General features: G+C 47.0%; 1 protein-coding gene across 1 annotated transcript in view; it reads right to left on the minus strand.

The window, feature by feature from the left end:
* Positions 1 to 23,612, minus strand: part of SCN10A (sodium voltage-gated channel alpha subunit 10) — an 87,056-nt gene that overhangs the window by 12,119 nt on the left and 51,325 nt on the right. Inside the window, exons 15-21 of the mRNA XM_068983099.1 lie at positions 16,149 to 16,508; positions 13,667 to 14,113; positions 12,226 to 12,363; positions 10,516 to 10,639; positions 9,394 to 9,548; positions 5,000 to 5,173; positions 798 to 920 (exon numbers count right to left, since the gene is read on the minus strand). Of these exons, the coding sequence (XP_068839200.1) occupies positions 798 to 920; positions 5,000 to 5,173; positions 9,394 to 9,548; positions 10,516 to 10,639; positions 12,226 to 12,363; positions 13,667 to 14,113; positions 16,149 to 16,508 (1,521 nt within the window). The remainder of the gene's footprint in view (positions 1 to 797; positions 921 to 4,999; positions 5,174 to 9,393; positions 9,549 to 10,515; positions 10,640 to 12,225; positions 12,364 to 13,666; positions 14,114 to 16,148; positions 16,509 to 23,612) is intronic.

Consider the following 23,612-nt stretch of genomic DNA (forward strand, 5'->3'; position numbering starts at 1 on the left):
TCAGCAACCTAGAGATAAAATAAATATCAAAATATTTCAATCATAAGTTCCTAGTGTTTGTAAAGATACAAGTTAATTTTAAAAGTCCACACTTGTTTTGAAAGTCCTGTGTATTTTTTGAGGCAATGGTGGAGGAAGAAAGCAAACCTTGCTTTCTGTACCAGGAGACTTTCATGATCATGAGGAAGAGAGGGGAGCAGAAATGAGCAGTCCCCTGTCCCCCTGTGAGACAAGGGTCAGGCTTGTGAACATTCCATTCTGAGGAGGACAGGGAGGGCAAGGTGTAGGCCGAAGCCATGGATGAGGAGAGGGATGGATCAAAGGAGAGAATCCATAGGACAAATGATTGGGCTGGGTTGGAGAAACGATCCCTGCTGGTGGGTGGTGGCTAAGCTGCTGTGTGTCACTGCATTTAAATGGAATGTCAGAGGCAAGGCTCATTTGTCATGGAAAGATGAAGAGCTTGGGATGTTGTGAAGATTTTTACAAGAAGGACAAAAGGCAGAGTGGAAGACTGAGGTCAGAGATACTTGCAAAGGCATGAAGCAGGGTCACCTCACTGAGAGCAAGAGAAAGCAAGGTCTGGGTCCTGTTGGATGTGAGAAGCGAAGAGGGCTTACAGAGGGACTTGAAGGAGAACCAGGAGAGTTGGGACACTGCCAAACCGCTGGTGTGACAGCAGAAAGCGGGGGTCTGTGGGGGCGGGGCCCGGATCTCAGGGTCAGTGGCGCACAGAGCATGAAGGTGGCGGGGAACCCAAATGCTGGAGACCAGAGCAGTTAGGAGAGAAGTCTTACCCGCATGCCTTCAAATCGAGACAGAGCCCGCAGTGGCCGCAGGGCGCGGAGGGTCCGAAGGGCTTTGATGGGCGCCATATCAGAATACTGCAGCGCCTTCGCTATGAGGCTTGTCAGTGAGATCTGACAAGAGAGCAGGCAGAGAGCAAAGCATCACCCTAAGGTTCCTCAGTTGGCCCTGGTGGAAGAAGACAGGAAATCCCTGCCACTCCCAACTCTGTAGGAGCCGTCATCCTGGCTTCCACCTTACTCTGAACTCTAATGAGAGGTATAGCAAGAGTCCCATCTCTTGACTTTCATTAAAGCTTTCATTCAACATTAATCTGAACTGTTGTTCAAGGAAATCTCAGTCTCTCACATTGCCACCCCCTGGTTGTAGTTGGTCAAGCTCCTGGTGGAGTTAAATCAGCCTTCCCTTTCCCCTCTAGGGGCATTAGCCAGGTCCCAACAGCCTTTAACATTTGATTGACTTTCAGAGGCTTGGAGAGATGCTGGCCCTTCATGGGGGTGATGCTGAAAGTCTACCTTGAGGACTATAAAGCAAGTCTCAATTGTATGTGCTCAGAAAAGAGGGAAGGAGAGAGTCCTGGGCTGGGTGAGGCCTGTTGTTTTTTAGTTGCTCAGTTGTGTCTAACCCCATGGACTGTAGCCTGACAGGCTCCTCTGTCCATGGGATTTCCCAGGAAAGAATACTGGAGTGGGTTGCCATTTCCTTCTCCAGGGGATCCTCCTGATCCAGGGGATTTTCCTGTGTCTCCTGCATTGGCAGGCAGATTTTTTTACTGCTGAGCCATTGGAGAAGCTGGGTGGGGTCTAGTTCCCTTTCAACACTGATTTTTTTTTGCGACCTTCAGTCAGTGCCTTGTTAATCCAGGTGTACAAAAGTTGTTACCCTTTGTAAAGTGAGGAGTCAGATTAAGAAACTCTGAGGCCCTCACAGGTCTGCAATTTTTCAGGAATGATGACTGGCATGGGGTCGGGAGATTCAGCTTTGACAGACAGCTGAAGTACAATGACTTGAGTTGTGAGTCCCTGTTGGTCAGTCAGTTTTGCATTTTTAAAGTGTTGGACCAAGGACTGCAAATGATGCAAACTGACATGGAAAAATAGTCATGCTCCCCAGGAACTTTGAAGGTTCCAGAGAGATACCTTATGCATTGGCATGAGCTCGCCAGAGACTGTGACCCAATCCTGGGAGACCCCAACTGCACCATGACTGGTGGGCTGAATTCAGGCTGAGCTTGTCTTGATAGCTGGGTAGGTATGTCAGAAAAGAAAGGGTTTACACTTGGGTGCTAGAGCCCCAAATAATGCCTGTTCTCTGAACTGTAGCTTATTCCACTAGGACAAAAAACTGGAATGGGAAGGACCCCCTTCCTTCATCCAGGCAACTCTCCAGATGTCAGCAGGTGGCACCCAGCTACCTGGCTGACTGACAGCAGGAGGTTTGGGGCCAGTTCCATCCTGGACCCTGTTCAGTCTTTTGCTCAGTCCCCAGGAGGGCTGCAAAATCTGCAGTTGGGGCAATCAGGAGCTGGGGCCTCTCCATCAAAGCTCTCCTGCTCAAGTCCATCTCCATTCCTACAGCTCAGGCCACAAGCCTCCCAACTGATCTCTAGGCCCCGCTGCTGGATCCATCCCATCCATTCTCCACTGCAAACTTGATTATGATCATGTTTCTCCCCTACTCCCAATCTTCCCTGATGCTTTATCATCGCAGGACAAGCTCCAGACTCCTTAGCCTACATTATATGGCCACAGCCTGCTTTTCCAGTCATATATCATCCATATATCCTACCCAGATCAAATCATTCCCTGAATGCACCTGTGTCTGTGCCTCTGCCCAGGGTCATCTTTTAATTAAATTGGCCACCCCACCCCTTTTCGTACTTTGTTGCTCCCACTCATTTTAAGTTCTATATCTAATGCCAACTTCTATATGAAGCCTTCCCAGCTATGCCACCCCCAGAGCAGATGCAGGTTTTTATCTCTATGTCCCTAAGACACTAATTATTTCCAGCAGTGCTCACAGCATCCTCAATCATCATATGTTTATTTCTCTCTGTGTGTCCTATCTGCTGGAGGATTAAAGTATAAACTTCTGGAGATAGAGAATTTTTATTTCTCGGCTTCTATCTCTCCCAGAACACTTCATAAGACAATCTTATATTCTGTAGTTATAAATAAGCATTTTGACAAATTGAAAGAGAGACAGAAGTATGTTGGGATGGGTGGATGGAAGGAAGGAAAGGAAGATATATTGATAGAAAGTTGAGGATGATTGGATAGAAGAATGGATTAAATGATACAAGGATGGATATGATAGAATTGAAAGAGAGGATGGAAGAAAGAAGGCAAAGAAGAATTGACATAGTGGATAAATGGGGTGGGTGGATTGGGGAAGGATGGCTGGCTGGGTAAAAGGACTGATGGATGAATGAAGAGATAGGTGGATAGAGGAATGGAAGAGATGAGAGAATGTCTGGAAGGTTGACAGGATGGATGAATGGAGGAAAAGGGGATGAATGGACAGATGGGTGGAAGAAAGGAGGGACAGGCGGATGAGGAGGATTAAAGGAAGAATAGAAAGATAGAAACTTCCAACTTGGATGGAAGGTGCTTGAATGAATGAATAGAAAGCTCGATAGCTGGACAGTTTGATAGAAAGAGAAATCAAAGGATAGAAAGAGAAGGGTTAAGAATCAATGATGGATGGACAGAAAGGGTGAACAGAGGGACAGAAGGGACGAGAGGAAGAAGAATGAGGATGGATGAAGGGGGGGAGAGGACTGACAATAAATAGGAGACGTAAACATGAAGGGATGTTTGGAAGGAAGGAAGAAGGGAAGGGTGAATGGTCAGATAGATGGAAGAAGGGATGGGTGGTCAGAAGGAGAATTAGTAGGAAAATGGGTGGATGAGTGGGTGACCATTTCAGGTGATTAGGACTGAAATTAGGGAGACCTACTTAGGAGTGACTGCCCCTCACAAGGGCGGGTGGGTGGAATTAAACATTTATCCTTCATCTATGAATAATTATTTGATAACCTACAAAATTATCACCTGTGACTCAGATTTCAGGCCTCACAGCTAATCCCTGTGATACAGTGGCCTGATGCTGCTAGTGCACTGGTATCAGGAAAGAAGAGAATTGGGTGCCCAGACCTGCTGTGGGGGACCTGCCAACACAGGAGGCTGGACAGAACGTTCTGAACTGGACCCCATCCAGCTTCAGGAGGCAAGCACCAAATACAGACACATTTCCTAACACCTCTGATGTGCAGACCTTGGCACCGATGGCTGTGGGAGTGTGGGAAGCAGAGACAAACTTAGCACGTGCCTCCCCCTGCCTGCAGGGACCCTCAGACATGCAGCAGTGAACAAAGAGCTCAGGCAGCCATCCCAAAAAGCCAAGACTGCAAGAGCCTGGACAGATGAAGGACTGTATGGTTCAGAAGAGGAGGCACTCTCTCTGGGCTTTGGGGGCTAGAAGGACTATTAGGAGACTTTATTGAGTATGGTCTCCCCAGAGCTTTGAGAAAGCCCAAGTTTAATGTGTGGGAGGCACTTGGTAAATCCCCTAATGCAGGGCCAGTGGCCACAAGTTCATCTGAACACGCAGGCTCCAGGCCATCACCTCTCCAGTGGGGCCTCTGCCACTTTTAGTGCCACTTGGGAAATGCCAGTGGCACAAGCTTGGTGGTTCTCCATCCTGTCCACACACTGGACCTGCCCAGAAACCTTTATAAGACACTAATGCCTGGACTCCATCTAGGGCCAGGAAGACCAGAATCTCTGGGAAGAGGAGTGTTTGTTCACTGTATTCTTACGAGTTCCCCAAGTGATTCTAAAGCACAGCCAGGGCTGGAGATCACTGAGTCAGAGGGAGGGCAGGTTCTCTGTGCCAGGCAGTCTTTAGCATCACGAGGTCTGGAAGCCAGTGGACTCAAGGTCATGTCTATCTTGCTTTGAATGTAAAATACAGAGAGTAGAAAGTGGTCTTTTTGGATGGAGACCAAGGACCTAAAGACTCACCTGAAGGTCACCCGAAGTGTTGGAATCATGCACTGTTTAGGTCTTACCTGGATCACAGGGATGCAGGGCTATTCTCAGACCCCTTGCTAAACTTTCTTTGCACTAGCTGCAGCCATCAGCCAGAGAAAAGGACCCCCAACTCCACAAATGCCCATTGGGTCACTCACGTTCACGATCAGGAAGTCCAGCCAGCACCAGGCATTGGTGAAGTAATTCTTAAAGCCGTAGGCCACCCATTTGAGCAGCATCTCAAACACAAAGATAAACGTGAACACCCTGTCAGTGTACTCCAGCAAGGCCTTCACCGTGGGCTTCCGGTCAAGGTAAAAGTCTTCAAAGGCCTGGAAGGAAGGAAGCAAGTTGATAGGTGGCTGAGACCCACAGCAGTGGGGCCCAAGGAGAGGAAAGGATCTAGCCAGCCCTGGCCACAGCCCCTGGGGGAGCTTTGGGAAGCAGCTCACCTGCAACATTTTGTTTTCTCTGCTCTGGGGAGGTAGCATGAAATAGTGGAGGAGGCCCTGCGAGATACAAACCAGGACTTTCTTGGAGCCAGCGGGGACACACAGTTCTGCTTATACTCTGCAGGGAAGCCGAACACAAGTGAGAAAGGAATCCTTCTTGAATTGGATTTTGGAAGTGAACCAAAGGGATTTTTAACAGTGACTTGATTTAAAAATAAAAGCAACAAAGGATGTTCGTGAAAATGAAAGTAAGATTCACCAATGAACTCTGAAAAAGAATGCTGCATTTCACCAGTAATCAAGGAAATCCAAATGAAGGAAAAGATGCCATTTCTCTTTCATCATATTGATGAAGAGGAAGAGGCATGGGGTGCAGGCGGATGGGGTGAGGGGAACCCCCCAGTCAGTTTGGCTGTGGGGAAGCAGCTCCTTTCACACACAGCTGGGTGGAGTAAAACCTAGTTGAGTTTTTTTCACCCCCAACTTGGTAATATGACTCAAATGTTTTAGAAATGCGGCAATTCTGCCTTCAAGAACGTATCCTAAGGACACTACCTATTGCTGGTGTCCCACCTAGATCCTGTTTAAGGGACCATCTCCAGCTACTGTGGATGTTGGCTGCTAACAGCTGGTGATGCCTGTTGCCTGAGAACACGTCCCTGGGCTGAAGGGAAGTGACTCCACCTTAGGAGACTGTATCACCCCTCTGGGGGCAGCTGCAGCCAGTGTCTGACTGTCCCCTTGCTTCAACGTGGGACAGTCCTGTGATGGCCTTTATGCTTCAGAGCTCCCATGGGATCAGGGTGAGGCTGGGCTTCATGGGAACCACATCTTTTTCCAGCTCCTTTCCCTGTTTCGCCCTACTTCCTTCACGTGCTGCAGCCCAGAGGAAAGTGAAAGTCGCTCAGTCGTGTCTGACTCTTTGTGACCCCATGGACTATGCAGTCCATGGAATTCTCCAGGTCAGAATACTGGAGAGGGTAGCCTATCCCTTCTCCAGGGGATCTACCCGACCCAGGAATCGAACCGGGGTCTCCTGCACTGCAGGTGGATTCTTTACCAACTGATCTACAAGGGAAGCCCCAGAGGGTGCCCTCCACAAATTGCACAAGAATTCCTGCTTCCAGTTCTGCTTCTAAGGCTGGATCTAAGACCGGAGAAAAGCCGACGCCTCCAAAGGAGTGTACATAAGGATGTGAGTGTGTGTTCTCACTCGCTCAGTCATGTTCGACTCTTTTGTGACCCCATGGACTGTAGCCCACCAGGCTACTCTGTCTTTGGGATTCTCCAGGCAAGAATACTGGAGTGGGTTGCCATGCCCTCCTTCAGGGCATCTTCCCAACCCAGGGATTGAATCCAGGTCTCCTGTGTCTCCAGCATTGCAGGCAGATTCAATGCTATCAGGAGCGAGTGTGGTGGTTAGCTACTCTACAGCCAGTCAATAAGACAGGAAGACCAAATTACCAAGAAAATTTACTGAGAAATTATGAAATGCACAAGTGTGACTTTCATTTTGTAATACTTATCCAGAGAAGGCGATGGCACCCCACTCCAGTACTCCTGCCTGGAAAGTCCCATGGATGGAGGAGCCTGGTGGGCTGCAGTCCGTGGGGTCGCAAAGAGTCAGATACAACTGAGAGACTTCACTTTCACTTTTCACTTTCATGCATTGGAGAAGGAAATGGCAACCCACTCCAGTGTTCTTGCCTGGAGAATCCCAGGGACGGGGGAGCCTGGTGGGCTGCCATCTATGGGGTCGCACAGAGTCGGACACGACTGAAGCGACTTAGCAGCAGCAGCAGCAGCATGTATTACATGCATAAAAAAGATGGGAAGGAAGTGCACCAAAATGTTTTCAAAGTGAGATTCTCTCCGAGTGATAGGAAAATGGGTGTTATTTTTTCTTTGCATTTTCCCATAATTTCCAAGTTTTTTTTTTTTTTTTCACTTTGTCAGATAAAAACTCATGCTATTTTTTTTTTAATGTACTCAAAGTAAAAGCATAAGGAAGACTAAATTTGGTTTGGTGCCAGCCAGTTCAGTCCCTTGGGGAAGGAGAGGTGGATGGGAGAGCAAAGCTGGGGCGGGTGGACTCAGGGTCAGGCTGGTGTGGGGTGTGTGCTCCCTGCCTGGAGGGAGGGCAGGGGAGCAGCTCTGGGGTGTGGAAAAGGGGAGTAGAGAGAGAAGGGAAGGAGATGATGAAGAAAGCACCTAGTCCCTAGCAAATGTGGTGATAGTCACATCAAATGATGGAGGTTATCTTTTTCAGGATAGAGAGAAGGGTGCTGCTACTGCTAAGTCGCTTCAGTCGTGTCCGACTCTGTGCGACCCCATAGATGGCAGCCCACCAGGCTCTGCTGTCCCTGGGGTTCTCCAGGCAAGAACACTGGAGTGGGTTGCCATTTCCTTCTCCAATGCATGAAAGTGAAAAGTGAAAGTGAAGTCGCTCAGTCGTGTCTGACTCTTCGCGACCCCATGGGCTACAGCTCACCAGGCTTCTCCATCCATGGGATTTTCCAGGCAAGAGTACTGGAGAGGGGTGCCATCGCCTTCTCCAAGAGGGAAGGGTATGTGTGGCGAATACACTGCCCAGCCTCCCCTTGCCCTGCAGTGTGGCCTCTGCACTTAGGACTGGGCTGAGACTGCTGTTTGAGAGAGACCTCACCACCCCGTGCCGGGGCAGTGGGCACCACCAGATGCTGCCAGCCCCTCTCCACTCAGCCAAGATGGCAGGCCAGCCTGTTGCACGAGACTCTCCTCCCTCAGCTCTGTGCCCTTGCTGGCTTCGCTTTCCTCTCATCAGACCTTCTCACCTTCCTTGGCTCCTCCTGAATGCTGAGACAACACCCTTAGCAGTTTGGCCTCCCTTCCTGGGAAATGTGGCTTTGGAGTGCATGTCCAGATGGTCAGTATATTGCTTTCGGGGAGTAAGTGACACACGGGAAGCAAGACAAGTGGAAACACTGGGGCTATGAGTCAAGAGGCTGGGGCGTGAGTACTCCCTTTAACTAATGAGCTGGGGGCTTTCGGGGCTGTGATGTCCTCATCCATAAATGTGGACCCCTGAGGATGATAAATCCCCTCCTGTGTCCATGTCTACCTTGGTTCATTGGGAAGAGGAGTTGAGATTGCGTGGGGAGCCTATGCCATGGTGCAGAGGGAAACATCCTTCCGTATGCTACAAAGCTGGGCATTCAGCAAGAGGCTTAGGATGAGTGTGTAAGTTCAGTTGCATTCAACTCTTCGCACGTCTATGGACTGTTTGCAACCTGCCAGGCTCCTGAGTCCATGGAATTCTCCAGGCAAGAATACTAAAGTGCCATTTCCTCCTCCAGGGGATCTTCCTGACCCATGGATCGAACCTACATCTCCTGCATTGGCAGGCAGATTCTTTACCACTGAGCTGGCTTAGGAAGTGTCTCAACTCAGAATCTCCCGGACTGTAAGGCCTCGTTATTCAAACTGTGGCCTGTGGACCAGCATCAGCACCATGTGGGAGCTTGTTGGAAATGCAGATTCTCAGGCCGCACCCCAGTTCTACTGAATCAGAATCTGCATCTTAAGAAGCTCCCTGGGTGATTAAATTTTGAGAAGTGCTGTTGTGATGATTTTCCATGAGCTTTGAATGAATGACGATGGTATTTGCAAGTGACCTGATGGGGCAGGGAAGGGTTGTCCTCTTGGTTCTGGACCCTCAGAAAAGGGCGATGTATTTGGGAGGGCAGAAGGTAGAAAATCAGGGACTTTGGGATCAAATGAGGGCAAAGTTAGGTTTTATGACTGAAAAACTGGGTAACCTTGGACAAGTCCCATAAAGCCTTTGAGTGTCAGTTTCCCTGTCTGTAAAGGGGATCTCCACACTCACTGCTTGAAATCCGCGCAGTCAGGTGTAGCAGGCCATGACCTGGGCACCTCAAGCACAGATCATGCACTCCTGCTAAGAGGAGCCCTCATGCAGGGCTGCAGATCACCTTTCAGTCCCAGGTTGGGGACTTCCAGCCCAGAGTCAAAGGAGCCCAGCGTTGCGGCCCCAGGGCCTCTGGATGGTGGGAGATCACACACCTGGAGGACTCTGGGGCAGGGACCCCATCTCCCCTTACCAGCGCTCCACTGCTGAGCAGGATCATGAAGACAATGAAACTTTCAAACCAGCTGTGCTCCACGATGCGAAAGCAGGCCTTGCGTACCTGCCAGCCTGTGGCCCAGGGAAACCTGGAGCTGTTCACTCTGCAACAGGCACAGTGGTGAACACAGCCTGTGGGGAGAAGGGACTGGGGGTGAGTGATGTTCCACTGGCAAAGGAAGCACATTTGGCTCCAGCCCTGGCTGGGAAAGCCGCTTGCTGCTCCTTTGGAAAAGAATTCTTTCCTGGGATGTGAGAGAAGCCGGGTCCCTTTTCAGGCAGCCTTTCCATCCTGCCCTTCCTCCTCTCCACCACTGGTCTTGCTCACTCTCACCTCCTCCCAGGCATCTTCCTCCCTACAGGTGATGCCATGGTCCCTCTCCTTATCCTGCCCTCTCTGGTGGCTGGACAAGACATGGAGCCTGGACCTGGGGGTGTCTGAGGGGCCATGCCTGAACCTGTGCTGAACTGGGAGGTCCTTACAGCTGGGATGGGGCCCAGTGGCAGCCCAGCCCAGGGTCATGTGAAAGTAGAAACTCAATTAAATCATTCATTTGTTTATTTAGGCCATAATTACTTTCATCGTATGAAATATATGTTTATTCATTTACTGCACAAATATCTACTGAAGACATGCCAGGCCTTGCTGTTCTAAATACTGAGGAAAAAGAAGAATAAAAGATGCAGGTTCTGCCTGTAAGAGTCACACAAGGGATGGAGGGACACAGATGATCCTGCCCTCCTCTGGGTCCTTTACGTCCCCAATCAAGAGTTTATGGCAGTGGCTACCTTTCCCTTTCACTCTCAACAGGGCAGGTTTATAACTCAGTGAGGTGTTTTCAAAGGTGATGAGGAAGGCAAAGCATCTGTTTGCTGTGTCTAATATGGCGGGAGATACAGATTCCACTGCTGGACTTCTGGGAGTCTGGCATTCATGTTTGACGCTGGGCCCTCAAGCCTGAGAGTAAGGAGCAAAAGATCCTGCTTGCCTGTCTCCCGTGGACCCCAGGCCGGAGCCCTGAACACAGAAGTGTCCAGATGAGCTGGATTCTGGCCCTAATGAATGTCAAGGGGAGGAGGCCTGTGGCTGCCACTATACCTTCCGTGAAGCAGTCATCTGGCTCATCGAGGTCGTCTGCCAGCTCAGGGATCTTCCTCAGGATCTCCTCGGGGTCCAGGCAGTCCACAGTGCTGCCTTCCGAGGAGCTTGTGTCATCCGCTCCCTGCAGGGCAAAAGCCCCAGCAGTGACCCCAGCTCTCCGCGGGGCCCCGTGAATCTGCACACAGTCACCATCGGCCCAACGGGCCTGGAGTTCCAAGATGCCCCGAGATACAGCGAGAGCCCCTTGGGGCTGGACCCACCATGGCGCCCCTTCTGTTCTGGTGCCTCTCCAGCTGAACCCCAGAACAGCGGTGCTCTCCGCAGAGCCCCAGAGGTTCAGCTGTGCAAGGCTTTAAACCTCCAGGCCCCTGATGGAGGGCTGGCGACGGCCCGAGACACCGTAATTATGCCCATCAAGACTCTCAGCGCTCACTGGGCTTGAATATTTAATCACGGAGCAATGCTGCAGGGGCCCTGCTGCCCTCCTGGCAGCTTCAGCCCTGTAATGTCTTCAGATGAATTCAATTAGGAGCTGAAGCTGCTCTCATATTAGTAAACCTGATCGCTCGGCTAATGGACCCAAATGGGGGTGGGTGGGTCCCATCTGTCATTGTCAGGCCCCTCCCTGCCTGGCCGGGGTCATGGACAAAACAAAAACAAAAACAATCCCCAGCAGGAATGCACTGAAAACATAGAGTTGAGAAGACTAGCCAGGGGAGACCTTACAATGCTCAGCAGAAATATGCTGTCCACATGGAGAGAGTACCCCTCACCCAGCTGGAACCAAGAGGCCGGTGTTCATCCAGGGCCCTCAAATCCCACCCCAGCCCACCCTCTTCTCTCACCCCTCTGGGCCAGCCTTGCCCAGAGGCACACAGCCAGTGGCCGGCACTCCTCAAGCTGATGGGCTTGATAGCTTCAGGATGAATTATGTCTTCCTTATCTTTGCCTCCTCGGTGCCTGTCACCATTGGAACTCAGTGGTTAGGTGTCAAGTTAAATTCTTGAATGTAATATGGAGCTATTGCAGATGCTAAATCTTTAGAGATACCTCTTTCAATGTAACTTGTTTTCTTTAAAGATTTGCAATGAAACCACCGAGTTTATTTTTACCGCTTATAAGATCTTCTTCCTGTTCCGTCTATGTGAGACCGTCAGTACACCGTTCAGCACAGACAGCCTCTCCCCAGCACCAGTCTGGTTTTGACCAGAGAAGATGGTGTGGACAAAAGAAAGCGGGGGTGGTCACGGGGAAGGCTTCTTCACCCACACCAACTCCGACTTTGATCTGCTGGCTCTGAAAGATACTCAGCTTTCTCTGTGCATTGTCTTTTTGTTTCCTTTTTTTCTTGGGTGTCATTTTCTGGGCACTTATTCCATTTCTGGCAGGAGCTAAACATTTGACAAGCAGCATCTCATGGAAGCTTCAAAAGAGTCCTACCAAGTAGCCATAACCACTCGGCTTCCAGATGGAGGCACAGGGGCTCAGAGAGGTTGAGGAATGGGTCCTGGCCCCCTAGTCTATGGAACCTCTTTCTTCCTGATAGAATTATATGGAAGGACTTTAAAAATTCTCAAGATGAAACATGAGGTTTGGTTGATTGTGGTCTGGAATACCTCATGCCCAGCCCCATCCTCCAGGCCCCACCATCCCACTGGTCAGTGTCTGGCAGGCTTCTCAACCTCTCCAGGAAGCTCACATACCTACCTCTGCAGGGCCCTGAGCAGGAGCCTCGTCTTTCCACTTCTCACCTAGGTATGGAGTCATGTCTTCAGAGGATATTCCAGACCCTGGGCTCCTGGGTGGCAGGTGGTCCTCATACTTCCCAACTTGCTGCAGCTGCTCCTGATGGTGAGAGAAAGTCCTCTCTTGGGTACTTGGGCTCACCCTCAGTTGATCACTTCTAACTCTGAAGAGATATTGCACAGCATTGTCTGCCCGAGCCAAGGACTTGACATATACAATTAATGTATATACATATAGCCAGATGGATCTGTGTGTGACTCCTGGCATCATTACTTATAAGCTGTGTGACATTAGGCAAGTTAGTTAACCTCTCTTACTTCCATTTTTCCCATCTGCAAACTTGAGAAGGCAAGATCTACTTTATTTGGTTATTTTGATGACTAAATATGTTCATACTTGCAAAGCACTTAGCAAGTAGTGCTTGGCTCCATAGATGTTAGCCATGACCATTATCACTTGTCCTGGGGTCAGAGTGGTCATGAACTTGGCCCTTTGGAGACCCCAAGAACCCCCAAAGTAATTGAAAATGACTCTGAGTGGAGATGGCTGTGGCAGAGTTCATGTCCTTTACTCTGGGGATGTTGATGCCCTGCCTTCGGCTGTCACCCAGACAAAGGCATGTAAAATATGGCAGCTGATAACAGCAGCTGCTGGGACACAAGAGCAGTGACAGCTGCAAGGGAAGGAGGCTAGGGAAGAGCTGTAGACTCAAAGCACAGCTGTCTGAGGCCACTTAGTGGCCTGGCCAGCAGCACTCTTTGTCCCCAGGTCCCACAGGCACCCCTGCCTTTCCATGTTGTGGAGAGGTGCATGTGCTGAGTTGTTGAGAAGAGGTTAACAAGGGTTGATTTATACCTTAAGGTAGAAAGGAGCTGTGCAAAGCATTTAAAAATATGTTACCCAAAGATGTACTTTAAATTCCTTGGTGCCAAAGGAGCAAATGTCATTTTCCTGTGACATCCCTTGTCGGGAAAAGTTGGATGAATGAGTCACATAGTGATCATTTAGGCTGCTGGTGAAGATCAGAGGAGCCTTGCTTTTGGACAACATCCTGTTCTTAGAGGAATCTTATTAGCATCTCCTGCACAAAGCCCCTGTTGGGTGGAATGAATGGGACAGCTGTAGGAAAGACACTTTCAAGCATCTCCAGGTGGCCTGGGAATCAGACACTGCCCCTGCTCTCTGACTGCCCTACTTAAATGCAACCTTCTCCAGAGAACTTGGCATGGCCTGTGCTTCCTAACATCTAGGGCTCTTATACCTGGCTTGCCTGAGGCTCTTCAAGGCTGCACCAGCCCTGAGGTTGGAAAACCTCTTATTAAAATTTCCCTACTGCCCCTGGTCACTCCAGCCTTGAGGCCCCTCCCTTCTTCCTGTGGTTATCCCATGGGAGAACTCTCACCTGCCTTTGGGGGATCACTTCCTGCCCAGTGCTCTGAGCATCCTCCTCACCATTCTCCTCCAAGTCATCCAGGTCGGATTCGCCCTCAGCAATGGGCACAGAGACCCATATGTTAGGATCGGTGATGAAGTCACTGTGGTCGTCCCTGGGGCTTCTGAGTGCCGGGAGCCGTCCGGGGCTCCCCAGGGCTGTGTCAGCAGCAATGTGGTTCTTGGCTATGGAGGTGGAAAGTGGGAGTTTCACCACCAACTGGGGCTCTGCCTTGGGCTGGGGGAGCAAGCAGGGCCGACTGAGGAAACTGCAAAGAGTCCTCTTGGTGTGCTGGCCGAACACCTGGATCCTCGCTAAGGCCACCTGCAGGTTGTTCACCTCGCCGTCGTCCTCGGGTGGTGTGAGGTTGTCGGCGCTGAAGGAGTTCAGCAGCAGGGCGATGAACAGGTTAAGCACCTGGAGAGAAGGTATAGCAGGGAAGATCACTCAGCCGATGAGCTGAGCCCGTCCACGGCCCACCAGGGTGGCAGCTGGATGGCAGGACAGCCACACCTGGGCCTCTTCTGCCCACCCACGATGCTTTTCTTCGTGGGGGAATGGACATTCTGACAGCAACTGAGAGGAGCCTCGGGGATGCCCTGAAGACGCCCATGCCCATGGCAGATGGACAGGGCCTGGAAGCATTCTCTGCCACAGAGGAGGGTCACTCCTGCTGAGCAAAGGGACATTAAGAGACAACAAAAGGAGCAGGCCTGGGCGTGCCCCAGCACCACCCTTATCAGCCAAACCCTGGTTCAGCTGCTCACTCTAGAATCCTGGGTACATCTCCTTTCTGCTTCCAACTTCATGTCCTTCCCCTAGCAGCAGGGAGTGGGGATTCCCTACCTTTCAGAGTGGTTGTGAAGAGGAAATGACATGAGGATATAAAAATGCTCAGAGGGGCAAACTTCCTGCCTCAGGGTCAGGGGCCCCTGTGACTTTGCAAGGATGGGGAGCTCAGCTGGGAGGAAAGGCATTCTGTCCAGCCCCCTACTCAGAGAGCGGGTAGAAGGCTGCTCTGGCTCAGGAACCCTGGTGAGAAAGACTTTGAAGAGCCTGGATTTGTCTTTTCATCCCCTCTTATGGTTTAGTTTTCCCTTCTCTGTAAAATTCTTAGGGGAAAATAATTCAGGTTGGTTGACTTCCAGGGCAAGAAGAAAGGGGCTCCTGTAAGACGTGGAAGTGACCCAAATGTCTATCAGCACATGATCGGCTCAAGAAGATGCGGTGTGTACACACACACACACACATATACACAATGGAATATTACTCAGCCATAAAAGAATATATTTTGCCATTTTTAGCAACATGGATGGACATAAAGGATATAATGCTTAGTGAAATAAATCAAAGAAACTTACTATATGATCTCACTTATGTGTGGAATCTAAAAAATAATAAATATGAAAATACAAAACAGAAACAGACTCACAGACATAGAAAATAAACTATGGTTACCAAAGGGGAAAGGTGGGAGGAGGAGCGATAAATTAGGAGTAAGGGATTAACAGATACAAACTACTATACATAAAATAGATAAGCAGTAAGAATTTACAGTACACAGGGAATCATACTCCATATCCTGTAATCACCCATAATGGGAAAAACCAAATCGCTAAGCTGTACATCTAAAACTAATACAGTGTTGTAAATGAACTATCCTTCAATAAAAAAAAAGTTTCCTAGAAGTCACGCCTTCCCCCTACCCAGGCCAGAGCTAGGAGAGCAAGGGCACCCAGAACTTGAGACAGTGGACACAAGCTGAGGGGGAGGAGCCAGGCTGGGACAGAGAAGGGGTGGTGGGGCCAGTTGGGATAAAGGCCTCCAGAGGGGCTTCCCTCAAACCTGGGAGAGGATTTTGTTATTGTCATCATGCTGTTGGATGTTATCTATGACCTAGCTTCTTCCTCTCGTCCCATTGTGCTTGCCCTCATGCTCTTAGCTAGAACCCATGTAGCTCCGAGATATCAGTCAGTTCTTATTCCCTACCCCCTCCCCACCCCCCAAAAAATCTCCTGATATCCTCTGCAGTGGGGAAGGGAAATTTTCCTTCAACAACTAACAGCTAACATTTATTGACTTTCTGCCATAGCTCAGACGCTACACTAGGCAATTTGCATATATTGTTCCTGTAATTTAATTATCCCAGTAAGCCCATGAGTAAGCACTATTTTTTTGATTTTAAGGGAATTAAAACTCAGGAGATTGTCTCTTGCACAGGATCACCCAACTGTACTAGAGGCGGAGCTGGGCTTCTAAACCGGGTCTTTCCTGCTCTGTCACATAAGCTTATTCCTGCTGCCTCCCAATGGACAGTTCTCGTGGTGTACCCCACACCTCTCTGAAAAGTCTGAAGGCTTTTTCGTCAGGGAGGTGCAATGTGGCAGCACACGTGCAACGTCAAAGCTTCCTAGGCTCGCCCTGAAGTCTCCTGCGTGGCCCACGCACTCACCACCAGGTTGCCCAGCACCATCACTGTTAAGAAAAGGATGAGGCAGATAGACTTCTGGCCAACTTCCATGCAGGCCCACATGTTCTCAATCCACTCTCCACAGAGGATCCGGAAGACAATGAGGAAGGAGTGGAAGAAGTCGTGCATGTGCCAGCGTGGCCAGTCTTCGTTGGGGGCCGAAATTTTTTTCCGGTTTTGGGAGTAGTTTTCCCCCAGGAGCTGCTTGCCCACCAGAGCAAAGACAAAGACAATGATGGCCAGGATGATGGTGAGGTTCCCCAGGGCCCCGACTGAGTTGCCGATGATTTTGATGAGCGTGTTTAAGGTGGGCCAGGACTTGGCCAGCTTGAAGACCCGCAGCTGCAGAGAAGCAGAGACAGTGTCAGGTCCTGGAAGCTGCCCGTCACCTTTCCTCTCAAGACTTGGTCAGAAACCACAGGTCTGGGAAAAACACATGGCAACTCACTCCGTTAGCATGGGCTGATCCCAGAAACTGCTTTCAGAGACCCTCCTCCCCATGTTACCTGTTACTCAAAAATATGAGCAACCCTCTACGTACTAGTGTGCGCCACTGATTGTGGCCAAGTCAGGGGTCTCATCCTGGGGTCGTGGTCTTGTGACATGTACTCTGCTCTGCAGCCACAAGCCTCCTGAATATGGTGTGGAGTGGGGTATGATGGAGCTCACAAATGAGTGAGAAGAGCTCACCTTTGACGAGAACAGAGGCTAGCCTCCTGCAGGTAGCGCACGATCCACTGCATTTGATAGGTATTGGCTAACCATTGTCTTAGGGCATTTCTTGTCCTGAGGCTGTGGACAACACCTTTAATCCCCACCAGCTCTGAAATGGCAAATATCTGTGATTTCAGAGGTTTATTTACTTGACCAACCAATCTACCTGCGTTGCTGAACACCAGCCATGTACGCACTAGGCACTGTACTAGCCTGCGAGGTATATGGAAAGTGGCATGCAGGCTCTTGTCCTTGTGGAAACAATGAATTAGTTGCAAAGATAAAGGCGAAGACTCAGAAAGTCTTCACTGTAAACCCAAATGTGCTAAGTCCCACAAGAGAGAAAAGCGCCATGCATAAAGATGTTTAAACATTTAAAAAATATATTTGTGTGGTTCTCTAATTTGTTAGAAAGAAATATGTGATGAGCTCAGCTTTCATGGGGTATTTATGGAGCACTTACTAAGAGCCTAGTAGCTTCCCTAGTAGCTCAGACGGTAACACTTCCGCCTGCAATGCAGGAGACCCAGGTTCGATCCCTGGGTCAGGAATATCCCCTGGAGAAGGAAACGGCAACCCACTCCAGTATTCTTGCCTGGAGAATTCCATGGATAGAGGATCCTGGCAGGATACAGTCCATGGAGTCGCAAAGAGTCGGACATGACTGAGCGACTAACAACCAATACTAAGAGCCAGGGTCTGGTTAAGGTGCTGGGAGGCTGTGCTGGACAGAGCAGCAGCAGTTTTACCACCCAACACAGCAATCAGCCCTGAGGGAGAGGGTTTAATCCTTTCACGCAGGGAGTTCCATATATATTTTTCTATGTGATGTGGGGGTGGGCCGTCTGTGTTTACCTTAGAGCGGTGGCTCAGCTGGTAAAGAATCTGCCTGCAACGTAGGAGACCTGGGTTCGATCCCTGGGTTGGGAAGATCCCCTGGAGAAGGAAAAGGCTACCCACTCCAGTTCATGGGGTTGCAAACAGTCAAACACGACTGAGAGACTTTTTCATTTTCACTTTCACGTTAGATTTAATCTGGAACTTCCATTAATGAGGATGCTTTTCTTTTGGAACAGAATGCAAAGTCTAACATCTGTCCTCTACTAAAGAAGTCACCATTTGGTGAGGAAATGGCCTTGAACTTGTGAAGAATATCAGAAGATAGAGTAATATGGAAGACTATATTGGGTCCCCCTTGGGTTCCCTTTCCCATCAAAAAGTTGCTAAAAATGCTAAATAATCAAATCTTAAATGCATTGATCATCTGTCAATAAAGTAATTCTTTGACCAAAAATTAAATAATTATGTGAATTCAGAGATACAACTAGATTTCTGAAGTCAATTTTACCCAAAGGGATTTGTAAAACTGAGTGAATCTGAGCATAAGTTTTAATAGTCTCATGAGGCATAGCAAGCGGAAACACATCCTAGTGCTACCTAAGGTAGACAGTATAACAGGAATTCTCCCATCATTAAGGAAAGGTCCCATAATAAATATCTCTCATGAGAATGGCAAATTGAACGGCAAATTTTAGATAAAACTGAGAGAGGTTACTGCCAGAGGCACTCACTGAAAGAAATTCTAAATGATGTACGTCAGGCAGAAAGTGATCCCAGAAGGAATGTATTATATGAAGAGTGGAAAAAGAGCAAGAAGTGCTAAGTATGAGAATGACTCTTGAACGCTGAATGGACACAACAGTAAAGTCTCATAGAGACTGGCTCTATGGCACTATTCACTTTTACTCCTCTCAGCCACAAAAGAATCCTGTTTTCCAGCTTTCCTTGCAAATAGTCGAGATCATGTTATTGAGTTCCGGCTGATGGAATGGAGGTGGAGACAGAAGTAATATGCACCACTTTCAGGCAGAGCCGTGAAACACCATGCACTTTCTCTTCCTCTCGCATGGCCCCCATGAAGGCCACTCATTGAAGGTGGGAGATGCACATTGTCCCGGATCCTTGAGCCACTGCTTGGAGCAGACACTCAAGGAGAGTTTCCCAGTCAGCATGGAATATGCTATAAACGTAAACCTCTATTATGCTAACTCACAGATTTAGAGACTGTCACTCCAACTAGTCGTACTTCTCTTGATTAATGTAGAAATTTATATGTTAAAGAGAGCCATTTCAACAACATCAGATGTGTGGCACGGGCTTAGTGATCACGTGATGGATAGCAAGGAAACTGACAGGAGGCTCGGAAAGTGTTGATTTGTGTTGCATGGGCAAAATGATTGCCTGCAATAATTCTGGGGTGGATCATGAGCTGGCAGCCCTAGGGGATGGGTCTGTTGAACAGAAACTTAGTATCGTGTGTCAGTTGTAAGACATTACAGGGCAGACTTCCCTGGTGGTCCAGTGGTTAAGAATCTGCCTTGCAATGCGGGGGACACAGGCTCGATCCCTGGTTGGGCAATTAAGATTCCACATGCCAGACATAGAGAAGAGACTTGTGGACGCAGCGGGCGAAGCTGGGGGCGGGACAAATTGAGAGAGTAGCGTTGAAACATACACATTGCCATATGTAAAATAGATGGCCAGTGGAAAGTCGCTGTGTGATGCAGGGAGCTCAGCCCAGAGCTCTGTGACAATCTAGAAGGTTAGTATGGGGTGGAGGGGGGGAGACGTTCAAGAGGTAGTGGACATATATGCACCTATGATTGATTCATGTTGTATGTCAGAAATCAACACAACATTGGAAAGCATGTTGTATGTCAGAAATCAACACAACATTGGAAAGCAATTATCTTCCAATTAAAAATAAAAAATTTAAAAAGTCCCACCTGCTACAGAGCAACCAAGCCCACACGCCACAACTACTGAAGCCTGTGCACTCTGTGCCACAGCTAGAGAGTCTGTGTATAAGTCTGTGCACTATGACAAAAGATTCCACATGGTACAAGGAAGATCCCACGTGCCATAACTAGGATGAACACAGCCTAAATTAACTAATTAATTTAAAAGACTTTATAAGAAATAAATGTGCTCTGGGAATATTTGGCTCATTGATAATAAATAAAAGGAAATAGAATCCAGAAGTTTAATGTATAACTGAGTCACTTTGCTGTATGGCAGAAAGTGACATAACATTGCCAATCAACTATACTTCACTTAAAATAAAAAAAAAGAATCCAGCAGTTTAGAGTCTTGAAGGTTTAGGGAAGTACACTGTTTTAGACCTCAAAGAGTAAGCAATGAGATTAAGTCTTTATGTTTGAGATCAGCTAAAGGTTTCAATGAAATGAAGCACATCTTAGCAAAGATCATATTAATGGTGTAGCCAGCCTTTGAGGGAGAGAGGTGTGTGGACAAGAAAGCAAAGAAACAAAGCAGAATTGAGAACTTTGCCAAAGAAAGCACTCTGAGTGTATGATACACAGTGAGGTCTGAATTCAACTAAGTTTTGAAGAAATTGTATTACAAAAGAAATCAAGAGCCCTGACTGATAAAGCCTTTGACTGTGTAAGCTGGTCACATTTCCACAAGGAGGAGGCAAGTTTTGAAGGTTGTACAGGCCTTCTTCATACATGGCACAGTCCCTTCTAGAAGGAGTCCCGCCTAGAGCTGACTGAATTGCATAAGACTCCAACTTGAGTGAAGGATATACTTTTATTGGGCTAAGCTACTGAATTTTGGGTATTGCTTACACAAGTCTTGAATAATTTATAATTGATTAAGTCATACAGCTTTTAAAAAACAAGATAAAATTAAAATACTTAATAAAATAGGAAGCTGGGAAGGGGGAACTGCAATAAAAGTTGTCCTGGAAAATGAAGATTTTAGCTAACTTTTGACTTTGATTAAGTTAACAATACCTGCTCTCATTTCTAAGGTAACCGCTCAAAGGATAGAAACAGAGTATTTCCAAACCAATAAAAGAGAAAAACGGAACAAGGAAAAACAAACAGTTCAAAATAAATCAAGAAGAGAGACAGAACAAAAATGCTAGAACAGAAGAAGCAAGTAGAAAACCCAGAATATAATGACAGACACATATCCAAATATATCAGTATTCACCATAAAATAAGTGGGCTAAATGCTTTGGTTAGAAGACAAAAAGTAGATTGTCAGAGCTGAATAAGAATCTAAAATCTGTCTACCATTTATAACAGGCATATAAAAACCTTAAAGATATACAAAGGCTGGAAGTAAAAGGATGGATAAAGATATATCAGGCAAATTCTAAACTAAAAGAAAACTTCTGAAAGTGAAGTCGCTCAGTCGTGTCCGACTCTTTGCGACCCCATGGACGGTAGCCTACCAGGCTCCGCGATCCATGGGATTTTCCAGGCAAGAATACTGGAGTGGGCTGCCATTTCCTTCTCCAGGGGCTCTTCCCAACCCAGGGATTGAACCCGGGTCTCCTGCGTTGCAGACAGACGCTTTACCGTCTGAGCCAGTTGCTTAATTAATATCAAACAGAAAGCATTTCTAGGGATAAAGAAGGTCCATTCTCTCAGATAAACATTTTACTATACTGGGAAGATATAATAACTTAAAATATGTATGCATTTAAGAACATAGCCTTAAGGCAGAACCATAAGGAGAAACATACCATGCTGTAATCACAGTAGGAGATATTTTTACACACTACCATCTCAGTAATTGCTACAACAAGCAGACAAAAATAAGCAAGGATATAGAATATCTGGACCACATAATGAACTTTCTCTACCCAGTGGATATATATGCAGAATATTGCACCCTACAACTGCAGAAGACACTCTTTTCAAGCACATAAGGGATATTTTCACTGTACTGAGCCAAAAGGAGATTATTAATAAATTCAAAGCATTGAAATCATAGTGTATGTTCTCTGAACACAATACAATCAAGCTGAAACTCCATGGCATAAAGAAATCCCACATACATTCAAAATTAAGAACCATGCTTCTAATTAACCTTTGAATCACAGAATAAATCAAATTTGAAATTAGGCAATATTTAAAACCAAAAAAATGGAAAATTCTACCTATTAAAGTAGTTCTTAGAAGGAAATTGAAGTCTTCGATGAATAGATTGGAAAAGAAAAGAGGTTGAAAATACTGTCTTAAGAAGTTAGAAAAAATAAAATATGTAGAACAGAGGATGCAATTATGCAGGATTGATTGAAATACAAAACATCAATGGAGTAGAGAGGACCAATAAGATGAAAGTTGGTTCTTTGAAAAGACTAATAAAATTGACGATCTGTGGCAAGACTAATAAAAAAAGATAAGAGAAAGCACAAATCACCATTTTTAGAGAAAGAAAAAGATAGCAAATACACATGATATGGAACATCAAAAGATAACAGCATAGCATATACTACCTTATATCAATAAACCTGAAAATTCAGATAAGAAGGGAAAATTTTTAGAAAAAAACATAACTTACCAAAACCAATTGGAGAAACAGAAAACCTGACTAGTTTCACAGACATTAAGAAAATTAAATCAGTAATGGAAAATCTCGACCTCTGGATGGTTTCATTATTGAATTCTACTATACATATAAGACGGAGAAGGCAATGGCACCCCACTCTGGTACTCTTGTCTGGAAAATCCCATGGGCAGAGGAGCCTGGTAGGCTGCAGTCCATGGGGTCGCTAAGAGTCGGACACGACTGAGCGACTTCACTTTCCTGCATTGGAGAAGGAAATGGCAACCCACTCCAGTGTTCTTGCCTGGAGAATCCCAGGGACAGGGGAGCCTGGTGGGCTGCCGTCTGTGGGGTCGCACAGAATTGGACACGACTGAAGTGACTTAGCAGTAGCATACAAATAAGAAGCAAATAATTCCAATCTTACCCAAAGATTGGGTGTAGAAAGAGAGGAATATTCCTCACCTCTTTTTGTGGAGATTAGGATAACCTTGATATCCTAATCTTTATTTTTATGGAGATTAGGATAACCTTGAAGCTCCAGTACTTTGGCCACATGATGTGAAGAGACAACTCATTAGAAAAGATCCTGATGCTGGGAAAGATTGAGAGCAGGAGAAGGGGATGAGATGGTTGGATGGCACCACCGACTCAATGGACATGAGAAGCCTGGCATGCTGCAGTCCATGGGGTCACAGAGTCGGACACAACTGAGTGACTGAACAAGGATAACCTTGATACCTGGATACTAAAATCTAGCAAGGACAATAAAAGTAAAGAAAATTACAGGCCAAATATTACTCATCAATATTGATGCAAATTTTAAAAAAAATTATTAGTGACCTGAATTTTCCAATGTATATATAAAAAAATATCAGGATCAGGTTGGGTTTGTCCCAGGAATGCAAGGTTGATTTAACATTAGAAAATCAATTAGTATAATTCACCACTTTAAAAGATTAGTGAAAATCATGTGATTATCTTAATCATGCAGAACAACTGTCTGATAAAATTAAACATCCAGTCATGATTAATATTCTTAACAAAAGAGAGCCTCCTAAACTGATAAAAAAAAAAATCCGCCACAAATATCAGACATGCTGAAATACTGAAAGCATTTTCTTTGAGATCAGGAAAACAGCAAGAATGTCTGCTATTAACAGTTCTTTTCAATAGTGTACTGGATGTCCTAACCAGCACAGTAATGTAATAAAAAGAACCAAATGGTATAAAGATTAGAAAAGAAACAAAGCTCATCATTTGCATATGATATGATTGTGTTAACAAATTTAAAAGACTGCATAGATAAATCATGAGAATTAATAAGAGAGCTATCTGATACAAAAATATTAAATAGCAAAACGTTAG

Source organism: Capricornis sumatraensis, chromosome 10 (assembly GCF_032405125.1).
Source record: "Capricornis sumatraensis isolate serow.1 chromosome 10, serow.2, whole genome shotgun sequence".
NCBI classification, from domain to species: Eukaryota; Metazoa; Chordata; class Mammalia; order Artiodactyla; family Bovidae; genus Capricornis; species Capricornis sumatraensis.